A 20,372-nucleotide genomic window follows, 5' to 3' on the forward strand; every position below is an offset into this window, starting at 1 on the left:
ATCTTGTTGGGCGTTGCGGTGCTTCTTCTTCGTTTGTTCCAAGGTGCTATTTCCGGTCCGAGGAGGGAGCCATGCGTCTGCACATGTCTGCGATTCAATGCGACACAGAGCACCACGCTCCTATCACGATGCCGCCCACACAACCTTATTATTCAGCCCACACCGCAACCTAGCGCCCAGCATCCCCGCCTGCCCAAACCCTCTCAGGTCCCCGCGGCGCCACAAAAGCAGCGCACAAGATCGACAACGCTCGGCGGCATTGTCCACCTGCACTTGACTTGGCCTAGCACGTCGTCCTAATTCGTCGCTTCCAACAGGCAAACTATGCCATTGTAAATGCCATGCGAACGTCCTCTTTGTGCGTGGCAAATGTCGTCGTGTGAGCTAACCCGCGCCCAAGTGAACAGCGCTGGATGAGGTGGTCACCATATCGAACGGGACTCGGGTTCGACAACATGCAGTGTGTTTAGGACGCAGAGCTTGTCTGCACCTCTCCAAGCAACGAGAAACGAGTGTACCCTTCACCACCCTGTGTATGTACTGATCAGACGCCATCCGTTGGTATCCACAGTTGAAGAGCGCGCTATGCATTGTGCAATGCAGTCCGGCCCGAGTGCATGTCCGAAGCCGACAGTAGATTTGGCGTACCACAATGCCGGAGTCTCCTACTTGCATTGTGACGCTGCGGCTGCTGCTACAGTAGCCATGGTAACCATGTTCACTGCGAAGACCCGATCAGCGAACTTCGTCGACCAGGTAGACATGCAGCCGTTTAATCTACACGAGTGCACTACGCCCGGTAACAGCAGTGCAGGCTAGCTATTTGTAAACGCCCGCCTAATATCAAATGCCGAGAACGTAAACGTAGCGAGGCTAAATGGGGAAGGTGACGACGTCAGCTATACGATGGGTGGACAACGTGGGTTTGCGGGGTTGCGATAAGCAGGGGGAGGGCTTCGGGGAGAGTGGTCTTCGTCGACGTGAGACCGTGAGAGCGAAGTGCGGGATATGGGCGGTGTGGTGTTGGTTGCCAAACAGAGGTGATCGAGATGCCGTGCGCAGACATCTTCTGGTTCTCCGCTGCATGCATGTCTGTCACTCCGATTGACGACCGATAAACGACAACGTGATGGATCTGCACTCCCTTCTTCACTTCAAGCAATAGGTTGACTCGACGTCAGTTGTGGGCGTCAACCTCGGATCTAGACAACGCCGAAGACTAGATATGCATAGGTCCGTGGGGTACGTCCTGAACATCTCATCCTTCGCAATAATGTCTGCGAGTTATACATAGCAGACATTACCCGCGGAAGCGACGTTGAGAGTTCCTGGTTGTCGACGGGCAGGTGCCGTAGTCAATGAGAGTGACACCCTGTCGGTACAGCGTCGCTTTCGCTGCCCGGGCTCAGCATCTCGGCGCTGCGCTTGGTTCCGCATATCATGTGCAAAGAGTGGTTAATCTGGGCAGTGGGATGTAGATGAAGAGAAGACCGATCTCTGAACGGATACGTACAATGCAGGCTGACCGATGCGACTAGGAATAGAGGCCGGTATTACAGTTAGCGACTTCGATGTACGGTTGTACAACCTTGAACCTTGGAAGGGATTAAAGCAGCAGATTGCATAGCATCGCACATTGCTGGGATTGCAAGCTGATATCTGCACAAGGGTCCTGTTCGAGGTCATTAAAGTGGTATGGATTCATACAGTATTATAAAAAGGTATTTCCTCCAATGGGGCTGACAAAGCGCCCTTTCCGCGCTGCCTTCATCTCAGCATACAGTGCCGGATTGATGCCTTTCTTCTTGCACTTCTTCAGCTCGGCCTCGCTTAGGCCGCTTGTGTCGAAGTTGCTCGACTTCCAGTCTTTACTTGATACGGATAGCTGTGATGTGTTGCCGTGGGACGACCCTGGGAAGGCAAATTCGGAAGGTCTTCCGGAGATGGTCATGGATGAGGTAGATGAGTTTGTTGGTGAACGTTGGTCAAGCGAGATTCTCTTTTCGATCTCGAGACTTTCAGGTATTAACAGTGGTTCGGGCGCCTTGTCTCCTTTCAGCTTCCTTATGATAGATGCGGTTGTCGATTTCTTCGAACCACTGCCGTGTGTTGCAGTGGACGTAGACCGCACTGAGCTGCTCGCGGATGATTCGGGGCGTGAGTGATCAGAAGGTGTTCTGGGTAGTGGCACGCTGCTTGATGGTGGCGTTGTGGGTATGTCTTCAGCCGTTAGGTCCTCGTCTTCGTCATCATCGTCGAACGAGAGATACTGCCGCTTCGAACCTAAGCTAGTCCCAGTGCGTGTACTTTCCGATCCATCAAAAGAGTTCTCTCTCGAGGTTTCTTGTGTTGTCTGAACAGAATCTATCGTCTCGAGAGAACTCCACCGCCGGAGGCTGTAGGGCGCGCGAGAGCTCTTTCGGTACGAGAGCGGCCTAGGAGGATTACGGAAGGAAGATGTATTGGCATATCTGGGTTGCGATTGAGACTGGAGTTGGTTTTTGAACGGATGTGAAAAATTCCTAGCATGGTTGGTCCGACTTGGCCTGGGGGGTTCGGGTTCGAACTGTGTTCGCAGAGGGCTCTTGTTCGGAAGCGGAGGTGCGTATCTGTTCGGAGTAGGAGCAGGATTCGTGTCGATGCGAAGAGGTGCGGGGACCGGAGCTGGGGCTCTGGTTGGGACCGAAATAAGGTCGTTGTACTGAGGATACGGCAACACTATGGTCCTGGCGGGAGGTGTCGCAAGGCGCGAAGGAGCTGCTGACTGGCGTAGTGACCATTCTGAACGCTTCGGAGAGGCCGCTGGAGACTTGGAGGCATGGGCCGTAGGTGACGGGCCTAAGGAAGTCGTCCTCAGCCGTGGGATTGGCGGTGGGGCCGCTTCCTCGTCGTCGAAGCCGTCTTCCTCCAGATGGAAGTCATCGATGGCCTTTTGAAGCTCGAGGACCTCACGCGGTGCACGGCGAACGGGTGGAGGGACGCCGTCTATGTCCATGCCACACTGCTGAGTCGCAAAGAACATCGTCCTGGTGGAGACAAGTCGTCAAAGTTCGACACCGGCTTGCGGGGTTCTACACAGAGGTTGATGACGTTGGGACATGGCCATGCCCGGCGCGTTTCTCTAGCCCTTCGCGTGGCTGACATCACCGTGAGGGACGCGTCGCCGTATCTCAGGCCATGGTCAAAGGAGCAGCCCGTCTGCAACTTGGCCGCCGGACCACTCACCGCATGCGATGCGGAGCGCCACGCGATCGAGAATCTGTCGACAGGTGGAGCTCGATCACCGCTACGACTCGTCGGCCTGGCATCTGGCATCAGGCGCGACGGCGCCAGACTACCACCGTAGGCGAGCCGTTTGATGCTTGTCGCAACGCTCCCGCTCACGTGCTTCCAACCAGCCGTATGAGTATGAGTATGAGTACCGGTATGAGTATGGCTGTGGCTGTGGCTGTGGCTCTGGCTATGGGCGGGCGGGCGCTGTGGCAGGCTCGCGGCTGCAGGGTCCGGGGCGTTTCGCGGTAGCTTGCGACGTTCAGGCTGAAGCTGAAGCCAGGTCGACGTGTTGCGGCAACGTTCAGAGCGTTCCTGCCTCTTTGCCCGATGCAGCCTAGGCGCTCCTTCCCGCCAACACGGGCTCCTTGCGTGCTTCAGCGGCCTGCAGCCACGAGCACCTCGTCCACCGGCAGCGTTCCGACGAGCATGCCACGACCGCTCAGGCCGTCCTCGCCCGCCCGCTGCGAACGCTCCCCGCTCCAGTCGCCATGAGCAACGACGTGCCCACGCCCATCTCCGACGACGAGGTGGTGGCCCTCGCAAAGGCTGCCTTCGAGCAGTCTCGCGACGACATCAACCACCGCGCCGCAGAGACGCCCAATGCCGCGCGCGAGCTGCAGTCGCAGCAGCCCGGCATCACCATTGACCTCGGCCACAAGAGCATCGCCCGCCTGCCCGACGAGGTCATCGATGTCATCCGCGCCGAGATCGAGAGGTGGGCGCCCTACACACACCTATACCACGCACACGAGGCTAACTGACGGCCCAGGCTTGCCCTCTCTCACAACCTCTTGACCACCCTCCCCTCGCGTCTCATCGAGTGCAAGCGCCTCCGCTACCTCAATGTGCGCTACAATGCCCTGCGCGAGATCCCCGATTGCGTGCGTTGCCAGCCTCCGTCACTTGCCCGCCACATGCTGATGGCCAGTAGATCCTTGACATGACATCGCTCGAGATCTTCGATGTTAGCAGGAACAAACTCCGATCCATACCGCCCAAGATCGCCAATCTCGCTTCGCTGAAGGTGCTAGCTATCGCGAAGAATCGGATAGAGGAACTCCCCGTGTGCCTGGGAGAGATGAACAGTCTGCAGGTCTTAAAACTCGACGGTAACCAGCTGGTATTCCCTCCGCCGGATGTCTGCACAATCAAAAGCAATGCCCCGTCGCCCGCGAATGAAAACGAGCGAGACGCCGTTATTTCAACCCAAGTGAAGAAATTCATGAGGCAGCACGCATCCAAAGAGAAGCAGCGTGTGGAGATGGATCGCTTACGGGTCGAATCGTCTAGCGACGAGAGGTTCATCTCCCTCATCCGGTGATATTTCTCTGCTGACTTCAGGCAGTTGGACCGAAAGCAATCCTGAGACACCGCGCCCATCAAGGCGCGTCAATGGCGGACGGTTTCCTGTCAAACCGAGCGTGAGCAAAATAGAAGGTTTTCCGGAAAACCGCTCTGATTCGCCTGGCATGGCACCACCCATCCCCTCGCGATCACACTACCGCGTAGCCTCGCAAACACAGTCAAATGGACCATCTCGAAGACCTCAAATCTCCCCGCTCATCTTGACCAACGGTTCCACCGGCTCAAATGAGCGCAATCGAAGCCAAAGTGAGGGTGGAGGCTCAGGATCCTCTACCCACCGCCAGAAACGCATGGGCATCTACACCAAGCAGACTCCTGAGCTCGGGGCTGTAGATGAATTGAAGAGAACAAGCCACTTTCGGGGTTTCAGCCAGGGTTATCTTGTGCCTGGCAACAACCTGGCCAACGGCTTGTCAGGTCCAGCCACAGCTATCGGCTACGGTGACTCTAGCACTATGCGACCCCCTGGCCAACCGTCCGCTCTCTGATGTTTACGAAGATAAGCGCGGATCCCAGGCTCCAGATATTGTTGTGGAGGCATCAAAGAATTTCCTCTATGCGGTCTCTCAGCTGCATGATTGCCTTTCGCACATGATACGTTCGATCAAACGAACTGCTCGTTCAAAGGACGAAATGCGTCGAAAAGAAGATTTTTTCCGTCGACACAATACGACTTACCTGAACGTCCGCATTCTGAACGACCTTCTGCACAGGTTCGAGACGCTCGCTGAAGAAGACGAAGAGGATGCGCAAAAGATCTCCAAGTCTGTCTATCAGTATGCTCTGAGGTGCCTCGATTCATTTTTGGCTTTAAGTTTCTCGGTAGCTGAGAACCGCGTTGAGATTACGCGTTATGCAGATGCTCGTATTGTGCGAACTTTCCTTTTCCTCCAGCAGGGTAGTTTGATCGAGATGCGAAATGCATGTCAGATTCTAGGAGCCGAGTTCCGCGATATCGCCGCGTCCAATCGACAAGTCAATGGCGCGAATAATACGGGCACTCTGCGACCTCGTCCGCTTAAAGCGCGTCGATTTCAGCAATCACCACCCCAGCGCAATGGTTCCTACCAGATGCCACCGCCAGTAATATTGCACAGCAACGACAATAGTAGGACAAATACCCTTACGAGCATCAGTTCTGCAACACCTCGGTCTGGCGAATCTTTTGCTACTTTGGCTACCACTATGTCACGGACTAACACGCTAACAAGCAGTTACGAAGAGGCAGACGAAGACAGCCGATTCGCAAGGATCTTCGACAAGCTCAGAGCGGCATGTGAAAACTGCGAGACTTCCATACCACAGATTATAGATCGTCTCACGAACACCCACAGACAAATTTCGAAAGATTTAGACTCTGAGGACCCGAGACTAAAGGTGCTAGGAGGCTTGATTGAGAAAAGTCACGAAGTACAGCACATATCGAGCCGACTCTGGGATCGCTTGAGATACATGCAGTTTGGCGACCATTATGTTCGTGATCAACCAGAGTTCTGGCAACAGTGCATGGGTTTCATCAAGGTGCGTTCTGCTATGTCATTTGTTTCGTTGAACTGTTGGCTGAAAAGTTTCAGGCTTGGGGTGATTTGGCCACAGCCAGTACAGCACAAGGTCGAAACATGGGCCTGCTTAGTTCCGAGGTCAAACAGTTGATGAAGCCCCTACATAAGACGGTCAAAGATGCTAGTTTCGTTATCCACGATTCTCCCTGGTCACATCTTACGTCGAATAACCCTGGACTCATGTCTTCGCTTTCGTCTTTCACGTCCAGAACCCAGCCTCCAAGGTTCCTGAGCAAGTCAACCATGAGTTCTGGCACAGGACTCTCACTCCCGGGTCCGATAAACACCTCCATCACCAACCTGAACTCGGCTTATGCACAGCCTTATTCCACGGCCAGTGTAGGGTCACAAGGTTCGGGGGGGTATGTTACCCCGGTGCCGGCAACACCTCTGAGTGCTGCCTTAGGCGCCGCTGCGCAAGCAACGATTCCGAACACGCCAAATCATCCTCCGCATCTATCCACCAGCACGATCAACTTCAACGAGCGTGCTGACCGGTTCTTGAGTCAGACCGCTCGGCGCATATGACAGATAACCATCCGGGCGCCAAGTTTACAGCTTCCGCGTCATAGACTTATTTGTAGCTACCTGTATCTTTATCTCACTTTTCAGCGAAGGCGTTTCAAAGATGTCGCTCATTTGAATTTCCCTAGGGTCAGTTGCATGACATAGGCGTTTAAACGCACGATTGGGTACACGTCTGCTATCAGGCATTTCCAGGTGTTGAGATGATTTAGGAATCATGTATGAATGAGGATTGCACCATATCTATCAGAGATGCATCAGTATGTAGAAAAATCGGACACAGTGGTAGTTTGACACCTTGCGAAAGTCGCTTCGCTTGCAATATTGTTACTATGCCCATTGCACTAGTAGGTGTTCTTAATTTAACGCGAGCTCTTGGCAAGAGGGAACGGGATAAATATGAAAGAGGATGTCAGTTTCGTTTAGATAACGCTGCCTTTCTCGGCGTCTTGGTATGTCTGCCATCACGCGATTCCTAGGTTTCGGTCACGCGTCAGTTGAGACTATTGCTCTTAGGTTGCTCTTGGCTGGGGTCAAATTCGTAAATATGCACCTTCTTGCCCTAAAATGGTCAGCTGTCGGGCTAGCATCGTCCGAAGCAATGTCGATCTGGGGTAATATCTGGGGATGTTGCACGAGGTGAAGTGGATGATTAGATCGACTATTGGTCCGACCATGAACGAGAAAAACGCTTGGTATGTTACACTTCTGTATGCACCCAAGCTATTTTGCTAATTGAAATTATTGCTGACTTGTCAGGGAGATCTACAGGACGGAAGAACAAAAAGCGGCCACGGCGTGAGGAAATTCAGGACCGAAAGGTGGAGACTGGGTAGGAAAGCAGGACGGTGAACAAGCTATAAACATAGCTTATTCTGCGGGTTGTCGATTTCGTTTTGAAAGCAGCTACATTGTAGAACGCTGAAATGGCACGCTCCCTACTCATCGCGGCGGCGCTCGCGCTCGTCTCTTCTGTCACCGCGCAATGCGGCTCCGGCGCGAACGCAAAGGTAACAGGCTCTGGTAGCTCTTTCACAGCCACCAAGGGCTCGTCTACGGTATACACTGGCTCCGACTACCGCGCTGCTATTCAGGCCGCTGTCGACTCCATCAGTAAGTCCTCCCCAACCCACTACCCAATACCCACCACACAATACCAGCAACATACCTTCTGACTTCCCATGCACTAGGCAGCGGCCAACGCGTCTCGGTCATCGCATCCGGCTCCATCGGTGCCTCCACCATCACAATAAGCAGCGGCAAAATTTTCGAAGGTTGCGGCACAATCAACACCGCGAGCCGCGCGGGCCATGGCGCGATTGAAGTCCTCAACGCCTCAGGCGTGCAGATCCCGCACCTGACGATGACGGGGAGCCCGTACTTTGGCTTAAGATTTTATGGCACGAAGGATCTCGTGCTGGGCAAGATTACGATGAATCTAAGTGGCGGGCTAGGCAGTGAGTACCACGTGCGGACAAATGTCTTGATCGGGAATGACTGATACTATAAACAGTTCGATTTGATAGAGACCAAGCTGCCAACACGAACGTTAAGATGGACGTCATCAATGTTACTGGAGCAGGCAGCCACGCCCTTGAGACATGGAACATCGACGGTCTGACTATAAACACGGTCATCGCCAACAATGTCGGTGAGTCCGGACTCCTGCTGCAGAAAACCACGAATGCGAAAGTCGGCCTTGTAGACGGAAATAACGTCGGAGCTGGAACCGGTTACGCTACCCTGCGCTTTGCAAACAACAACGGACAGCTCTCGTCCGGCGCGTACACTACCAACGTTGTCATTGACAAAGTGGTCTCTCGAGGTGGCGGCCGCGGCGTGTTCTGCGTGAGTCAGTCTGGTGGTGCGACGATTGGAACTGTAGACCTGGCCAGTAACGGCAACAATGCTATTTTGATCGAAAATTGCTACAACCTGAGGATCAATGGCGGGACTGTCAATGGAGGGGGTGAAGTCAGGATCTCGGCGAGAGACGAGTTCCCGAATACGAAGGACATCTGGATTACGCTCAAGGTGGATAATACGAGTGTGAAGGAGAGTCCATGTGGGGAGAATACGAATTGGACCCTGAGCGGGAATGGGGCGAGAAGTATCTGCTAATAAATGAGAGTACCACTTGCTTTTCGGGTTTATATGGCAGTAAATGGACCAAGTCTACGCAGAAAAATTGCCGTAATAGTACCACTCCTCAACCCAAAGAAACCCCCATGTTTCTCGTCCGGGTAGCCGGTCAAACTTGGCGAAAGCAAGTTGGCGATGCAGGCGGACAAGCAAGCGATAGATCCTACTGTGCAGATGCTGTTGACAGCCGCTTCATCTGTCCGCCAATTTTTAGAATGCGGCGAACGTCGTCGACGTAATCGTCGCCAATGAGGATCTCGACCACTTTCCACCGTGGCGCCGCAGTGCCAACCCTCGTCCATTCCTTAATGTTCACAGAAGTCGCTCATACGGAGTAACCTTTTCGAGTCCTAGGCCGATGACCCTCAGTCGTCCAGCTCTATCACCTCATCGCTCGCGGTGGGCATAGCACGGAGCTTCTTCGCGCATGGTTGGGTCCCCATCCACTGCAGCTCATTGTCATCCACCACAGTTTCGTTGGAATCACCTCGCTCCCGCTTGATACGCACTTGGTCTTGTCGCTGTTGCCTGAGCTTTCCACAAAGTTGACGCAGTTCTTCCAGTGTCATGTCGTTCTCGTCTCGCTCTAGAAGCGGGGTCGGGGATCGGGACGGTGTGGGAGGTAGGGCACGGGGGATCACGCCGAGATCCTGGAGAGCGTCTGAGTATCTATGTCAGCATGATTCGTTGTCTTCGATGGCAGGGAAGGGTTTACTTGTGGTGCGATATTTGAAGATGAAGGTACCGAGCTTCCCCACGGTCTTCACTTCCTCCAAGTGGCCGCCTATCTTGTCTACAGCAGGGGTAAGTCTATGGGCGCGTAAGTAGGCATGTAAAATGTGATCAGAAAAAGCTTACCCGACTGACTGCGCCGGCATGTATCCAGTCGTGGCCAGGGTCTCCTTGACTGCCTTCGCGCTGACTGATGTATCTGCCATAGTCAGTAAGACTGACCACAGGTAATATTTACAATATGACAAATAATGACTGGTTTCTCGTGACTAGCTCTATTGGTGCATACCGATAGTCTCGAATGCCAGCTGAGGAAGGTCTGTAACCGCAACCGTGTGTCCTTTGTCTGTGAAGAAGAAATCCAGCTTGATCTCTCCGTGATCCAGAAATCGGCGCCGCATCTTTTCTGTGGACTGATCCTCCACTGCACATAGAATCAGCGTCGCTATTCGTGGACAATATCGCAACGTACCGATGTCAAGTTCCGCAAATCTAAACCTCTGTGCGCGCATGGCGTCGCCCTGCCACGATTCTCCGCCATAACAGACCTGGCTATCACATCCATCCTTGGGATTGTAGCGCAGATCCGGTATGAGGACAGCCTTGCCGTCGAGTGAGGGTTCCAGGTATATATGATCCGAAGCGTAGCCGAAGCCAGGCATGCACTTGTATCGTATGGTAAACTCGCTGGATAGCGGACTTTCGACATATTTGACGATGCTTGTAGCTTCCAAACGAGTAGATGCAGGCACAGAATCCGCGTCATCGTTGTGTGTCGCATTCGCCTCAACGGAAGTGACCTCTATAGATGCATCTTCGGCTTGGGCGGAAGCGTGCTCTGGTAGTGGAATGCCACCCACCTCCACGGTGACCTCAAAGCCAGGGTAGCGAGGCAGGATTGCCATGTCGTTAGATCTCTATACGTGCGCCCTGCTCCGTTGCAATCGGCAAGGGCAATGGGTACGCAAGAAGCATAAGACAAGAGTAGCGCGTCAGGAATCTCAAGGTTTCAACGACGACCTCAGGAATTGGGAGGTGAGAGAAAAATCTTCATTCAGCAAGTGATGATGATGGGTGAAGGACGTGTGACAAACCAAGGTGAAGGACGTTCGACGGCGTAGCGTACTGACAAGTTGAAGTTCAGGAGATCACTATCAGGTACGATGATAGCTTACATACAATGGGGTGTCCGTAAGTAGGTCTGACCTTCCTCAATTTTCGCAGCTTTGACTGCAGACATATTCCATTCTTTGACCAGGTACCACAAATGCGCCACATAAGTATAGACCGTTAGAAGCGCGCGACGCACCGCCTTCTCTACTTCTTTCTCGTGCTATTACCTTAGCTCCTGCATAGCGTCGATCACGGATTTACAGTGATCCGTCCAATGCGACTCGAGTGAGATCGATGGTCTCTATTCCGTTGTCATCGATGGTAATCACGAGTTTGCAACGTTTGGAAGACGAAAGGACAGAGACTTCGTCGCCACGATCATCACTGTTCTGCGTCTGTGTATCTCCCTTTTGATTGTGAGTCTCTCAGCCTTGACTTTTTTGGCAACGTCCTCCCGTTCCTGAGTGGCTGTTAGCCATATACTGGCATAGAAATGTTCAACGCACTTTCTGTCGCCGAATCAGCTCCCTCATCTCCTCCGGACTTAATGAATCTACGTCTCGAGTCTTGAGAGGAACGGGGTTCGGGCTTCTCGGAATGACGTGCATCACTTGAAGTTCTTCTGCAGGTACGACTATTAGTATGACAGGTGCGGGAAGCGCACGCGAATACGTACTTTTCGAGCGGTACTTGAAGTTGAACTCCACGAAAGGCTTTCCACCGTACAATTCAGTGACCGACGTTTTAGTGTATGCCAAAGTAGCCTCTCGTGGTCCAACATCTGCCTGGTTAGATAAACCGCGGCCTTTCATGGCTTTCTCGGGAATTGTGCCGAGTCTGGCGAAGACCTAGGGATGCCCGATCTGATCTGCTTGAGAACCTAAATTGATGACCCATGTGAGTTTTACAGAAACGAGCACGGCCTCCTGGAGTTTCTGCATGAGCTCATTCCAGGTCGAACGCGTTAATTATCATCTTTCCATGATCGTGAGCTCGATAAGCATTGTCTCGAGCTTGGATTACCTACCAGTCTGGACGTCAGAAAAGACGAAGTTTCTCAAGAAATTTCCGACACTCGTCTTCTCTCGAACACCCTTTATCGGCCATGGGATAGATCGAATGCTTGTATTTTTGGCTGTTATAACATGCGAATCTCCATTTCTGCCGTCCACATAGGTGGTGACGAGGAGATCATGTTTGGCCTGCAATTGCGCGCTAATACTGTATTGGATATAGTATTCCGCACCAGTTGTAGCCTGGACGGACTTTGTGACCGAAGCAGGCATGTCCTGATTGTACTCGTCCTGGTATTCGCGGGCTGCTTGGCCATTGGCCCAGAACTGGACCGTGATGTGCGGGTTCGCTTTGGTAATTGCCATCGTGGCCCGAGGTATAGTAGTTCAAGACTAAGGACTGACTTGAGACGTACCGCGCGAGCGGGAGGACGTGGGACAATGGCGAACGCTGTCGAGGCGAGGACGCGTAGGCAGGACTGTGACGCCTGCAAATGACAGAACGGAAATACGTGAGAGTGAAGAGCGCGGTGACGAAGTGAAGGGGGAGAGTGAGAGCCCAAGAGGGCACTTGAGAAAATGGGCTGGGTTGTACGTGCCCGGGAGGGTAATGGAAGGCACGCGCTATCACGTTGGTACACGGGTGCAGATGCCCAGGTGCAGGTGCTCAGGCGCCTGCAGGGTGACAGAAATAATATATTATAAACTAATAAGAGTTTTTTATTTTAAAAGAAAAAAACTTATTAAAGATGGAAGGGTTTTGTACAAGTTTTTATATCTTTCTTTCATTAGGCTTTGATCTTTACGAAGTTTAACCTTTGAAAGAGCTTCTCCCTTACGATCTAAGTTGCGGCTGGAATGCAGTTTTCCAATTAGATAAGATTTACCCAATAAGTTACTCCCTATAGTCACTAAATTAGTCGCAAATTATTGAAAATCTGATTCCACTGCCGTGGGAGGTGGCCCACTCTTTTCGCAAAGTACCGATAATCCATAACGAGATCTATTCACGAAGCGAGAGAGCAACCACACTCCCCAAAAGCTAAACTAAATATTGAACAAAAGCTGTGCCACAACGTGTACTAGAGATAGACATTACGCCGCCGTGGCGAGCGAATCGCAAATCAGACCCAGCCCGGGGACGCCTGAAAGAAAGGAAAGACAAAAAAGCGGACCTTGCCGTGCGCAGTGTGTATAAAAGCAGACAAGAGCCCATGCAGACGCTATGCAGATGCCGAGTCGTTATCGTGAACCTCCCTCCGAACAGTGTTGACTAGCTACATCATCCCTTGGAAACCCAGACCATTCTCTTCTTGCGCGGCGCCGGTCACAGCAACGACAGTAGTGGTGGTGTTGCCAACGTCGTGTCACAACGCAGGGTATCGTAGGAGATCGACAAAAGAAAATGGGAGCATTGACCTCCATAGGACATCTACCATGCTCCTACGCGGGCGGATGCTCCCATGCCGTATGATCCGTTGAAGAGCTGGTCCCTAACAGACATGTTACCATGTTGGCCTGCAGCGGGCTGTTGCACTTCGTTACCCATCCAGCCTAGGCTGGTGCGAAGCTCGTTAATCGCCTCTTGCATGCGACCGCCAGACACCTCATTGTGCTTTGCAATCTTCTGATCCCATCCTCCGTACTGGAGCTGTATACCACCTGCCTTCTTTGATGCCTCCCGGAAGACCGCTGCCCATGCTTTGGCCATCTCTTCGTAGGCCTCCTCTCTATGACGATTGTGCTGATAGGTGTCCCAGTCGGGCAGTCGGTGGATGAACTCGGTAGCGCCGTCTAGGAAGGCAAGCGATGTGGCGGGTTGGGATTCGTTCGGAGGGAGGAAGTGGGGCGTGAAATCTTTGAGGGCTTCGAGAAGCTCGATGAGGTGCTGGCGCACGCGGTTGTATGCATAGTCGGATGAAGCTCGACCGCCGAATGGGAAGGCTGCCTGGAAGGATGACTCGTACTTGGCCAGCACCTCCAGCGTTGACTGTATGTTGGGCCGGGGCGCGGTTGACAGGACTTTATTGCCGATGTCCGGGTGTTGGTCGCAGATGGCCTGTAGTACGTTTCGCATGTCGTCGGCGCTCAGTGTCTCCAACAGTCGCTGCAGCGGTAGGGGCCTGCCCGAGACATTGGTCCGCATGCGCTTGGTCGAATGCTTTGCGAGGGGTCGGTCCAAGATGGCGGGCGAGCCAGAGGGCGATGCGGACATGCGGTCGTCATCGCCGCCGCTTCCCTCGTCGTCGGCTTTGCGTTTCCGGCTAGACATGGAGGGCGAGAGAACTGTAGAGGACGTAAGGTCAGCGGCGCGGTGCGGTTGAAGGTGCGGTCTGGCGCCGGGAGACTCACTGTTGCGGGTGGGTGACAGGCGATTGGGAAGCAGGTGCGGAGGGGGGGCGAAGCTGCTGTTGATGACATTCATAGCTGTGGTGGACGGCGGTGTCGGAGGGCGAGTGCCTGAGTAGCTCGCGCTGGGCGGCTTCACAGTGCGAGGTGAAGAATAGACGGGCGCTCGGCCGCCGCGGTTGAAGGAGCAGCTGTGTTGGTTGCTGTGGTGGTTGACGGCGTGGAGCGGGCGACATGCTAGTCGTCAAAAGGGCAAAGCACGGGCCGCTCTTAGCGCCGCTCAGACCCGCCGCACACGTCGTAGTAAACAGAAAATCCTGAAGGCTGCAGACAAGGAATATCTTTCTGCACTGTTTGTCTTCGCAAGAAGATCAAGGACCACGTCCAGCTATACCAGGTGGTCAAGTGACGCGACCGCTGATCGCGACTTGATGTCTGTTCATCAAGCAATGTACAGAGCTGCAAACATACTGAACATGAGGCATATGTTACTTCATTGATTTGTTGTGCTCTCATGTAGCGAGTCTCTACTCAGACTTGATCCCAATACTCGGGCGTAAAAAGATGTTTCACTTCGACGAATACTTTCCCACCATCTAGACGTTTCGGTGATAAGTTGTGGGGTACCTACCGTCAAGTTTATCAACACCCTATGTTTATTGCACGCTTGCATGTCGCAAAGCTAAAGTTGACAATCGAACCAGCATTTGCGACTTAAGCAACCTACAGCTGCCTATGGTATATGATCCTCTCATCTTCGAGGCCCACAATTTGGAAGCATTGCATGTTGCCTGCACCCTAATCAAGGACGCAGACGACCGTTGAATTATCTCCTTGTTTTTCAATGGACTTAGCCCCCACTGTCAATCTCGACATTCACGAACAGCGCAACCCTTCGACGACCGAATTCTTATTCGCACTTCCGGCCAATACAGACGCTGGAGCGTCCTTAGAGCTTTGGTGGCTAAAGAAGTCCACAAGAGAGCCAGTGGTTCCAGAACCAACGAGAATGGTCACGACCACTCGATCCATGATAGTGATGGGAAAGAAAGCTTTAGGCTAGAATCGTTCTTCGTCTTTTAACCACCAACTAAGCTGGGCCGAACTCATGTTTCGCACAAGGTTATGCAATCACCCCCAAGTCCAAGATGTTGTTCTCCACAAACCAAGCCCCCCCCCAGAGCACGAAATGTATTTTATGTTTCCAGTACCTCACGTAGCGGCCAGAGTCTTTTCAAGCACTAAGTGTGCGGATTATCCTATTGCGCCTACCACTTCTACCACCTCCACCACTTCGCACCTCAATGCAATTCAAAGTCGAGTGATACACCTCTATATGGCTATTTAGTATACTAACGTACTACCAGTCGAATGCTCATCCATGGTGGTACGCTCTACTACGGCTTCTTCTGGTGTAAGTGCTGCCTCATTGTGCAACAACGCAACTGTAGTTCAGGCCTCAGCTAAACAAGTCTTACTAGGGAATGAAGAATGCGAAGAGTACGATGCACTTACGCTATGCTTGGATATCCGATCAACCCCTATTGCATTGGAGTACTGTATTAAGCGAAAGAGCTGGAGACGTATTGGCCAAAGCCAATCCGAGGAGGTACATAACAGCGCAGCCCACTATGCGAGATTGTCCAACGGTCCAAGAAATATTTCTGACAACAGCACGTGAACATATATCTAAGGCGGGGGTACAAAGTCAGTGTAATGTACAAAAATTGGGGACCTGGGTGAAGTAGGTGTTCTAGCCAGCTAAAATATCTGAAGATCTCAGACTTAGAGGTGCAAGGCCTAGAGTCTTAGACAATCGCCCAGCCTGAACACCCACATTGTACCCCGGCATTGCGTACTAGCACATGGGAAATGATTTGTTCCGGGGGGACCCTTGGCTGTAGCGCAATGCTATACTACACAGAGCCGCAGATCTAGTGAATTTCTATCCAGGACGCAAAAAGGCCGTGGCTCTCGATGAACCTGAACGCCGATGCTTCCTCAGTTCCATGCTTCCTGACGTCACGTACTTTTGGGCATCCAAAGACGTAACATCTGACGCTCAGCGATGAGGCAAGCGCCAACACAGTTCCCTAACAACTCTTAAAGATGATGCTGACTTACCTGTTGCTAGAGATACAAAGACTGCGCCGCCACGAGATCTCGCCTGACGAGCTCGAGCGCTGCCGTAAACTTTTGCTCAAGCTCTTCACTTCCCATGACCTTGGCGGCCTGGGCCACCTGTCGGAGCAATTCTTCCAAACGTCTGAAGAGGCGGATGAGACTGCCCTCGTAGACGTCGGTCATTTTGCTGTGGCCACGTCAGTAACTGATCGCATGTAGGGAGAATTAAGTTGTACCAGATTTCAGCAAACGACGCGCCTTTACACCATTGATACACGACCTCCATGAGCTCGCACTTGAACGACTGGACGTATTCATCTTCGTTGAGAGGCATCTTAGCGTCCTTAGAAACTTTGACAATATATTTGGCCTTGTCTTGGATCTTCCTGAATGGGAAGGCAAGGTCCTCCCTCAGCGATGGCGCCTCCTTGCTCTTCTCCTCAAAGATGAAGCAACTAAGGCAGGCTGCGCACTGTTCGGGTGTCAGCGTGTTGAATTCTTTTTCGAATAACAACTCGCTTAGCACAAGCTCGTCGCCGGTGCTAATTTCGCATGCAACTCGTGCTTTGAGTTGAACGACATCTGCATCCTTGATGAAGCCCAAACGACGTAAGACACGCTTGCGGGCGTTCAACTCATCCATGTGTATAACAGAAAGCGCGGCCGAGATCTCCCTCTTGAGCGCTTTAATATTGTCGCCAATCGCGATCTTCTTCGCGTATTGATTGTAAAGCTCTAGCAACCGTGGTGAGTTGTGCAATGGGTTGGAAAGCAAGCGCGATTCCAAGACTTCGATCTTCTGGACATATATGTTAGCCTTTTCAATGAGTTTGCAAGCTGAGCATACTCTGAGTGTTCGCTTGAAGACCTCATCGTGTATCTTCATGTTCTCTATAGGATCCAAGATTGCAATTCCATCAGGAAAACGCTTTTTGACTTCATCCAACGCCTTTTGGACGTGAACCTTGTTCTCGGTGGTCTTGATATCCTTTGGGAGGAACAAGCGAAGATGACCGATAGACTCCATGGCCGATAAAAGCACTGGCACAGATTCGACTTTGCCTTTGTCACCAGCAGATGGAGGGCGGACGCCCGGAGGCAAGCCATTGTTACTGTGTGGCACGTATTTCGTATCACTGGCCACAACAAGCGCGCAATCTAGAACATATGACTCCTGCTCGCGGAACTTCTCACCTCTCTCAGGTTTACGTTGCGTAACATTGACAACGGCGCCCCATCCAAAGTCGTGCTCTTTGTACTTGATCCTGACTAGACGTCCAGGCTGCAGGAATTGCAAGCAATGTGCCGGATGCTGTATGACGTCCCGCATGTCCTTCGTTAGATTGTCAAGCTGTTCTCGCAGGTTGTAGTAATCGCGAATGGCGGTCTCATCAGTAATAATCATATTGTCGCGCTCGCTCTCGAGCTCCCGCAACTTCTTTTCCAGATTGCTAACGCTTGCAGTGTTCTGAAACTGTGAAAAGCAACGCTCCAGCATGAATTCTGGAGAGATGCCCTCGACTCTCAGCAAGTTGAGAACCATGTTGTAGCCAAGGTGGAAAGCCGAGTTGAGGTTATCTTGTTGGCCGCGAACGATCTCCTTTGCTACAGCTGGTTCCATTTGCTCGTTGATCATCATGATGACGATTCCGCGTTCGTCAAGACCACGACGACCGGCACGCCCAGACATCTGGATGAATTCGGACGGCGTGACCCATCGCTGGGAGACGCCATCGAACTTCCGCACACTAGTGAAGACAACAGTCTTCGCCGGCATATTTAAGCCGATCGAAAAGGTTTCTGTCGCAAAGAGCACCTTGATTAAACCTTCCTGGAAGAGGATTTCGATGGTCTCCTTCAGGATGGGTAACAGACCTGAGTGATGAACGCCGATGCCGCGCCTCAAGAGCGGGAGGATGTTCTGTATCTGTGCGAGGGAGCGATCTTCTTCCGAAAGCATCTCGATAGCGCTGTTGAAAACCTTAGACACCATGGCCTTTTCCGATTCGTCGTTGAAGGCAAGCTGGCTCATAGCCAGAGCATAATTCTCGCATTCTCGCTTGCTGAAGCTGAAGACAATCACTGGGTTGTAGTTCTTCAGCATGATCATCTTCACAATCTTGTAGATATCGGACTGGTCCTTGTTGCCGCCCTTGTTCGTCTTTTTGTCCTTGCCTTTCCCTTTCCTCTTAGCCAGGAAGTCATCTGCAGCGGTGCCAGCCTTCTCCGCAATCGAAGCCATGGCCTTCTGGAAGTTCTCCTCGCGGAAAGCTCCTTTCTCATCAACAATCAGATGTATGCCATCGGCGCCTTCTGGGAAAAAGTAGTGCTGCAACGGTGTCGGACGAAAATCGGTGTATACGACGTGGCACGGCTGTTTGTGAGTCTTGGTGATCCATTCCGCAAATTGCATGGCATTCGGAATGGTGGCGGACAGAAAGACGTAGCGAACTTTGTCGGGCAGTAGAATGATGGTCTCCTCCCATACGACGCCGCGCGACTTATCGCGTAGATAGTGCACCTCGTCGAAGACGACCCATGCCACTTCACGCATGATTTCGGAGCCTCGGTACAGCATGGACCGAAGAATCTGTGCACGTTAGACTTTCTGACATCCAGTCATTGTGAGCAAGACCTACCTCAGTCGTCATGACCAGACACGTCGCGGTGGGGTTGATGGTGACATCGCCCGTCATAAGGCCCACATCACCAAACTCAGCTGTGAACTCTCGATACTTCTGGTTGCTCAACGCCTTGATGGGGCTTGTATAAATAACACGCTGGTTGTTTTTCAGGCACTGCGCGATTGCATATTCTGCCACAACCGTCTTGCCGGCAGATGTATGCGCAGAGACTAGGACACTTTCGCCCCGCTGTATCGACGCGATAGAGACCTGCTGGAAAGGATCGAGGGTGAAAGGCCATGTTCGTGCGGGGTCGTTCGGCGGCTTGTGCTCGGATATGGGGACATAGTCGTAGTCGGGCGGCAGGGCGACCTGATGACGGACCTGATGTGATAGCACGACGGCCTGTCCATCTTGGTGTGCCTGGCCCTGTAGGCCTGCGGAAGCGGCGACCTCGCGCGACTGCTCCGTCTCGAAGGCATCCGTGACGACCGGTTCGGGCTCGAGGTCGCGCTTTTGGCGCTTTTGTTTTGTAACTTCTTCGTCTACACAAGCAGGCGCGTCCTGCATGGGGGCATCATGCACGGGCGATTTGACCTCGCCGTTTGCCTGGCGCTTCTTTGTTTGCTTGGGCTTGTGCGCAGCGGTTGTTGCCGTCTGCGGGCCGTCCTCGAAGACGTCAAACAGCTCGTCATCCATGGCTGCGGTGCGCGGTGCTGAGTTAGTGTAAGATGAGTGAACCCGAGATACTGCAGACTCGAACGCGGGGTGAACACGCACAGGCAGCTATTTCGAAGCACGTAGGCGTGCTCGATTGCGGGTCCGAATGTTGCGCGAGGAAGTCATAAAAAGTTCACCTTGGATCGGGCCTAGCTCATTCGCGCCTGCCCTTGCTGGGTCTTGGCGCTGCAGGATTACCTCAGCACGCCTGCCGAGCTCGTCGCAGTGTCATCCGATCTGAAGCTCCAGCAAGCACTACCTACCAACACACCCTCTCCACTCCTCACCACTCCCAAAGTACGCCTGCGACACCGCCCAATTGAGTCCGCCGCTGACGTCTCAAGATGCTTGCTCGTGCAGCTTTCCGCGCCACCGCGGCCCCGTCCCTCGTCGCCCGTCGCGGCTTCCAGTCCACCCGCGCCCAGCTCTCCAGCCCCTACCACTACCCCGAGGGTCCCCGCAGCAACCTGCCTTTCGACCCGCTGAAGAAGGGCTTTGCCTTCAAGTACTGGGGCTTCATGGGTAAGCTTTGGTTGGGTCTCAATGGCACACAGCGCGCTAACAGCTGTAGCGACCGGCTTCCTCCTTCCCTTCGGCCTTGCCGGTGAGATATACATGCGCACACTCACTTTACTACATGCATATCTGACTTTTGCGGTGTAGTCTGGCAGACGAAGAAGAACAAGCCTTAAACGGGCCGGCAGGCATAGGTTTGTAGATTGCTCTCGGGTAACGACACCGGAGGAATATGGCACTTGTAGAATAAGGGTCGTTCCCAAGAACGACTGTACACCATGACGAGCATCAATTTCATTGCCTGTGTTGATTTA

General features: G+C 52.9%; 8 protein-coding genes across 8 annotated transcripts; 4 read left to right on the forward strand and 4 right to left on the reverse strand.

Annotated features, from left to right (window-relative positions):
- Positions 1-1,711: 1,711 nt before the first annotated feature.
- On the reverse strand, positions 1,712-3,022 carry N0V89_002535 (uncharacterized protein; the record flags this gene model as incomplete). The annotated part of the gene is made up of 1 exon (XM_056211344.1): positions 1,712-3,022. One exon carries the CDS (start codon positions 3,020-3,022, stop codon positions 1,712-1,714), a length of 1,311 nt encoding a protein of 436 aa, XP_056074817.1.
- A 739-nt stretch (positions 3,023-3,761) lies between these two features.
- Positions 3,762-5,126, forward strand: SOG2_1 (RAM signaling network component; the record flags this gene model as incomplete). The annotated part of the gene is made up of 4 exons (XM_056211345.1): positions 3,762-3,988; positions 4,043-4,154; positions 4,205-4,572; positions 4,619-5,126. The coding sequence occupies 4 exons, from the start codon at positions 3,762-3,764 to the stop codon at positions 5,124-5,126; spliced, it is 1,215 nt and encodes a 404-aa protein (XP_056074818.1).
- Positions 5,127-5,229: 103 nt separating this feature from the next.
- On the forward strand, positions 5,230-6,728 carry SOG2_2 (RAM signaling network component; the record flags this gene model as incomplete). Its single annotated transcript, XM_056211346.1, has 3 exons — positions 5,230-5,789; positions 5,853-6,159; positions 6,213-6,728. The coding sequence occupies 3 exons, from the start codon at positions 5,230-5,232 to the stop codon at positions 6,726-6,728; spliced, it is 1,383 nt and encodes a 460-aa protein (XP_056074819.1).
- Positions 6,729-7,651: 923 nt separating this feature from the next.
- Positions 7,652-8,846, forward strand: N0V89_002538 (uncharacterized protein; the record flags this gene model as incomplete). Its single annotated transcript, XM_056211347.1, has 3 exons — positions 7,652-7,838; positions 7,916-8,182; positions 8,239-8,846. The coding sequence occupies 3 exons, from the start codon at positions 7,652-7,654 to the stop codon at positions 8,844-8,846; spliced, it is 1,062 nt and encodes a 353-aa protein (XP_056074820.1).
- Positions 8,847-9,232: 386 nt separating this feature from the next.
- On the reverse strand, positions 9,233-12,091 carry N0V89_002539 (uncharacterized protein; the record flags this gene model as incomplete). The annotated part of the gene is made up of 8 exons (XM_056211348.1): positions 9,233-9,528; positions 9,613-9,677; positions 9,726-9,798; positions 9,889-10,023; positions 10,072-10,516; positions 11,219-11,334; positions 11,389-11,493; positions 11,740-12,091. The coding sequence occupies 8 exons, from the start codon at positions 12,089-12,091 to the stop codon at positions 9,233-9,235; spliced, it is 1,587 nt and encodes a 528-aa protein (XP_056074821.1).
- Positions 12,092-13,157: 1,066 nt separating this feature from the next.
- Positions 13,158-14,150, reverse strand: STS1 (Tethering factor for nuclear proteasome sts1; the record flags this gene model as incomplete). The annotated part of the gene is made up of 2 exons (XM_056211349.1): positions 13,158-14,011; positions 14,078-14,150. 2 exons carry the CDS (start codon positions 14,148-14,150, stop codon positions 13,158-13,160), a joined length of 927 nt encoding a protein of 308 aa, XP_056074822.1.
- A 2,054-nt stretch (positions 14,151-16,204) lies between these two features.
- MTR4 (ATP-dependent RNA helicase mtr4) lies at positions 16,205-19,521 on the reverse strand (the record flags this gene model as incomplete). The annotated part of the gene is made up of 4 exons (XM_056211350.1): positions 16,205-16,385; positions 16,435-16,997; positions 17,046-18,788; positions 18,838-19,521. The coding sequence occupies 4 exons, from the start codon at positions 19,519-19,521 to the stop codon at positions 16,205-16,207; spliced, it is 3,171 nt and encodes a 1,056-aa protein (XP_056074823.1).
- Positions 19,522-19,886: 365 nt separating this feature from the next.
- COX15_1 (Cytochrome c oxidase assembly protein cox15) lies at positions 19,887-20,234 on the forward strand (the record flags this gene model as incomplete). Its single annotated transcript, XM_056211351.1, has 3 exons — positions 19,887-20,064; positions 20,114-20,146; positions 20,206-20,234. 3 exons carry the CDS (start codon positions 19,887-19,889, stop codon positions 20,232-20,234), a joined length of 240 nt encoding a protein of 79 aa, XP_056074824.1.
- Between the last annotated feature and the right edge of the window lie 138 nt (positions 20,235-20,372).

Source organism: Didymosphaeria variabile (genome assembly GCF_027946475.1).
Source record: "Didymosphaeria variabile strain IMI 356815 chromosome Unknown scaffold_2, whole genome shotgun sequence".
Taxonomy (NCBI): Eukaryota; Fungi; Ascomycota; class Dothideomycetes; order Pleosporales; family Didymosphaeriaceae; genus Didymosphaeria; species Didymosphaeria variabile.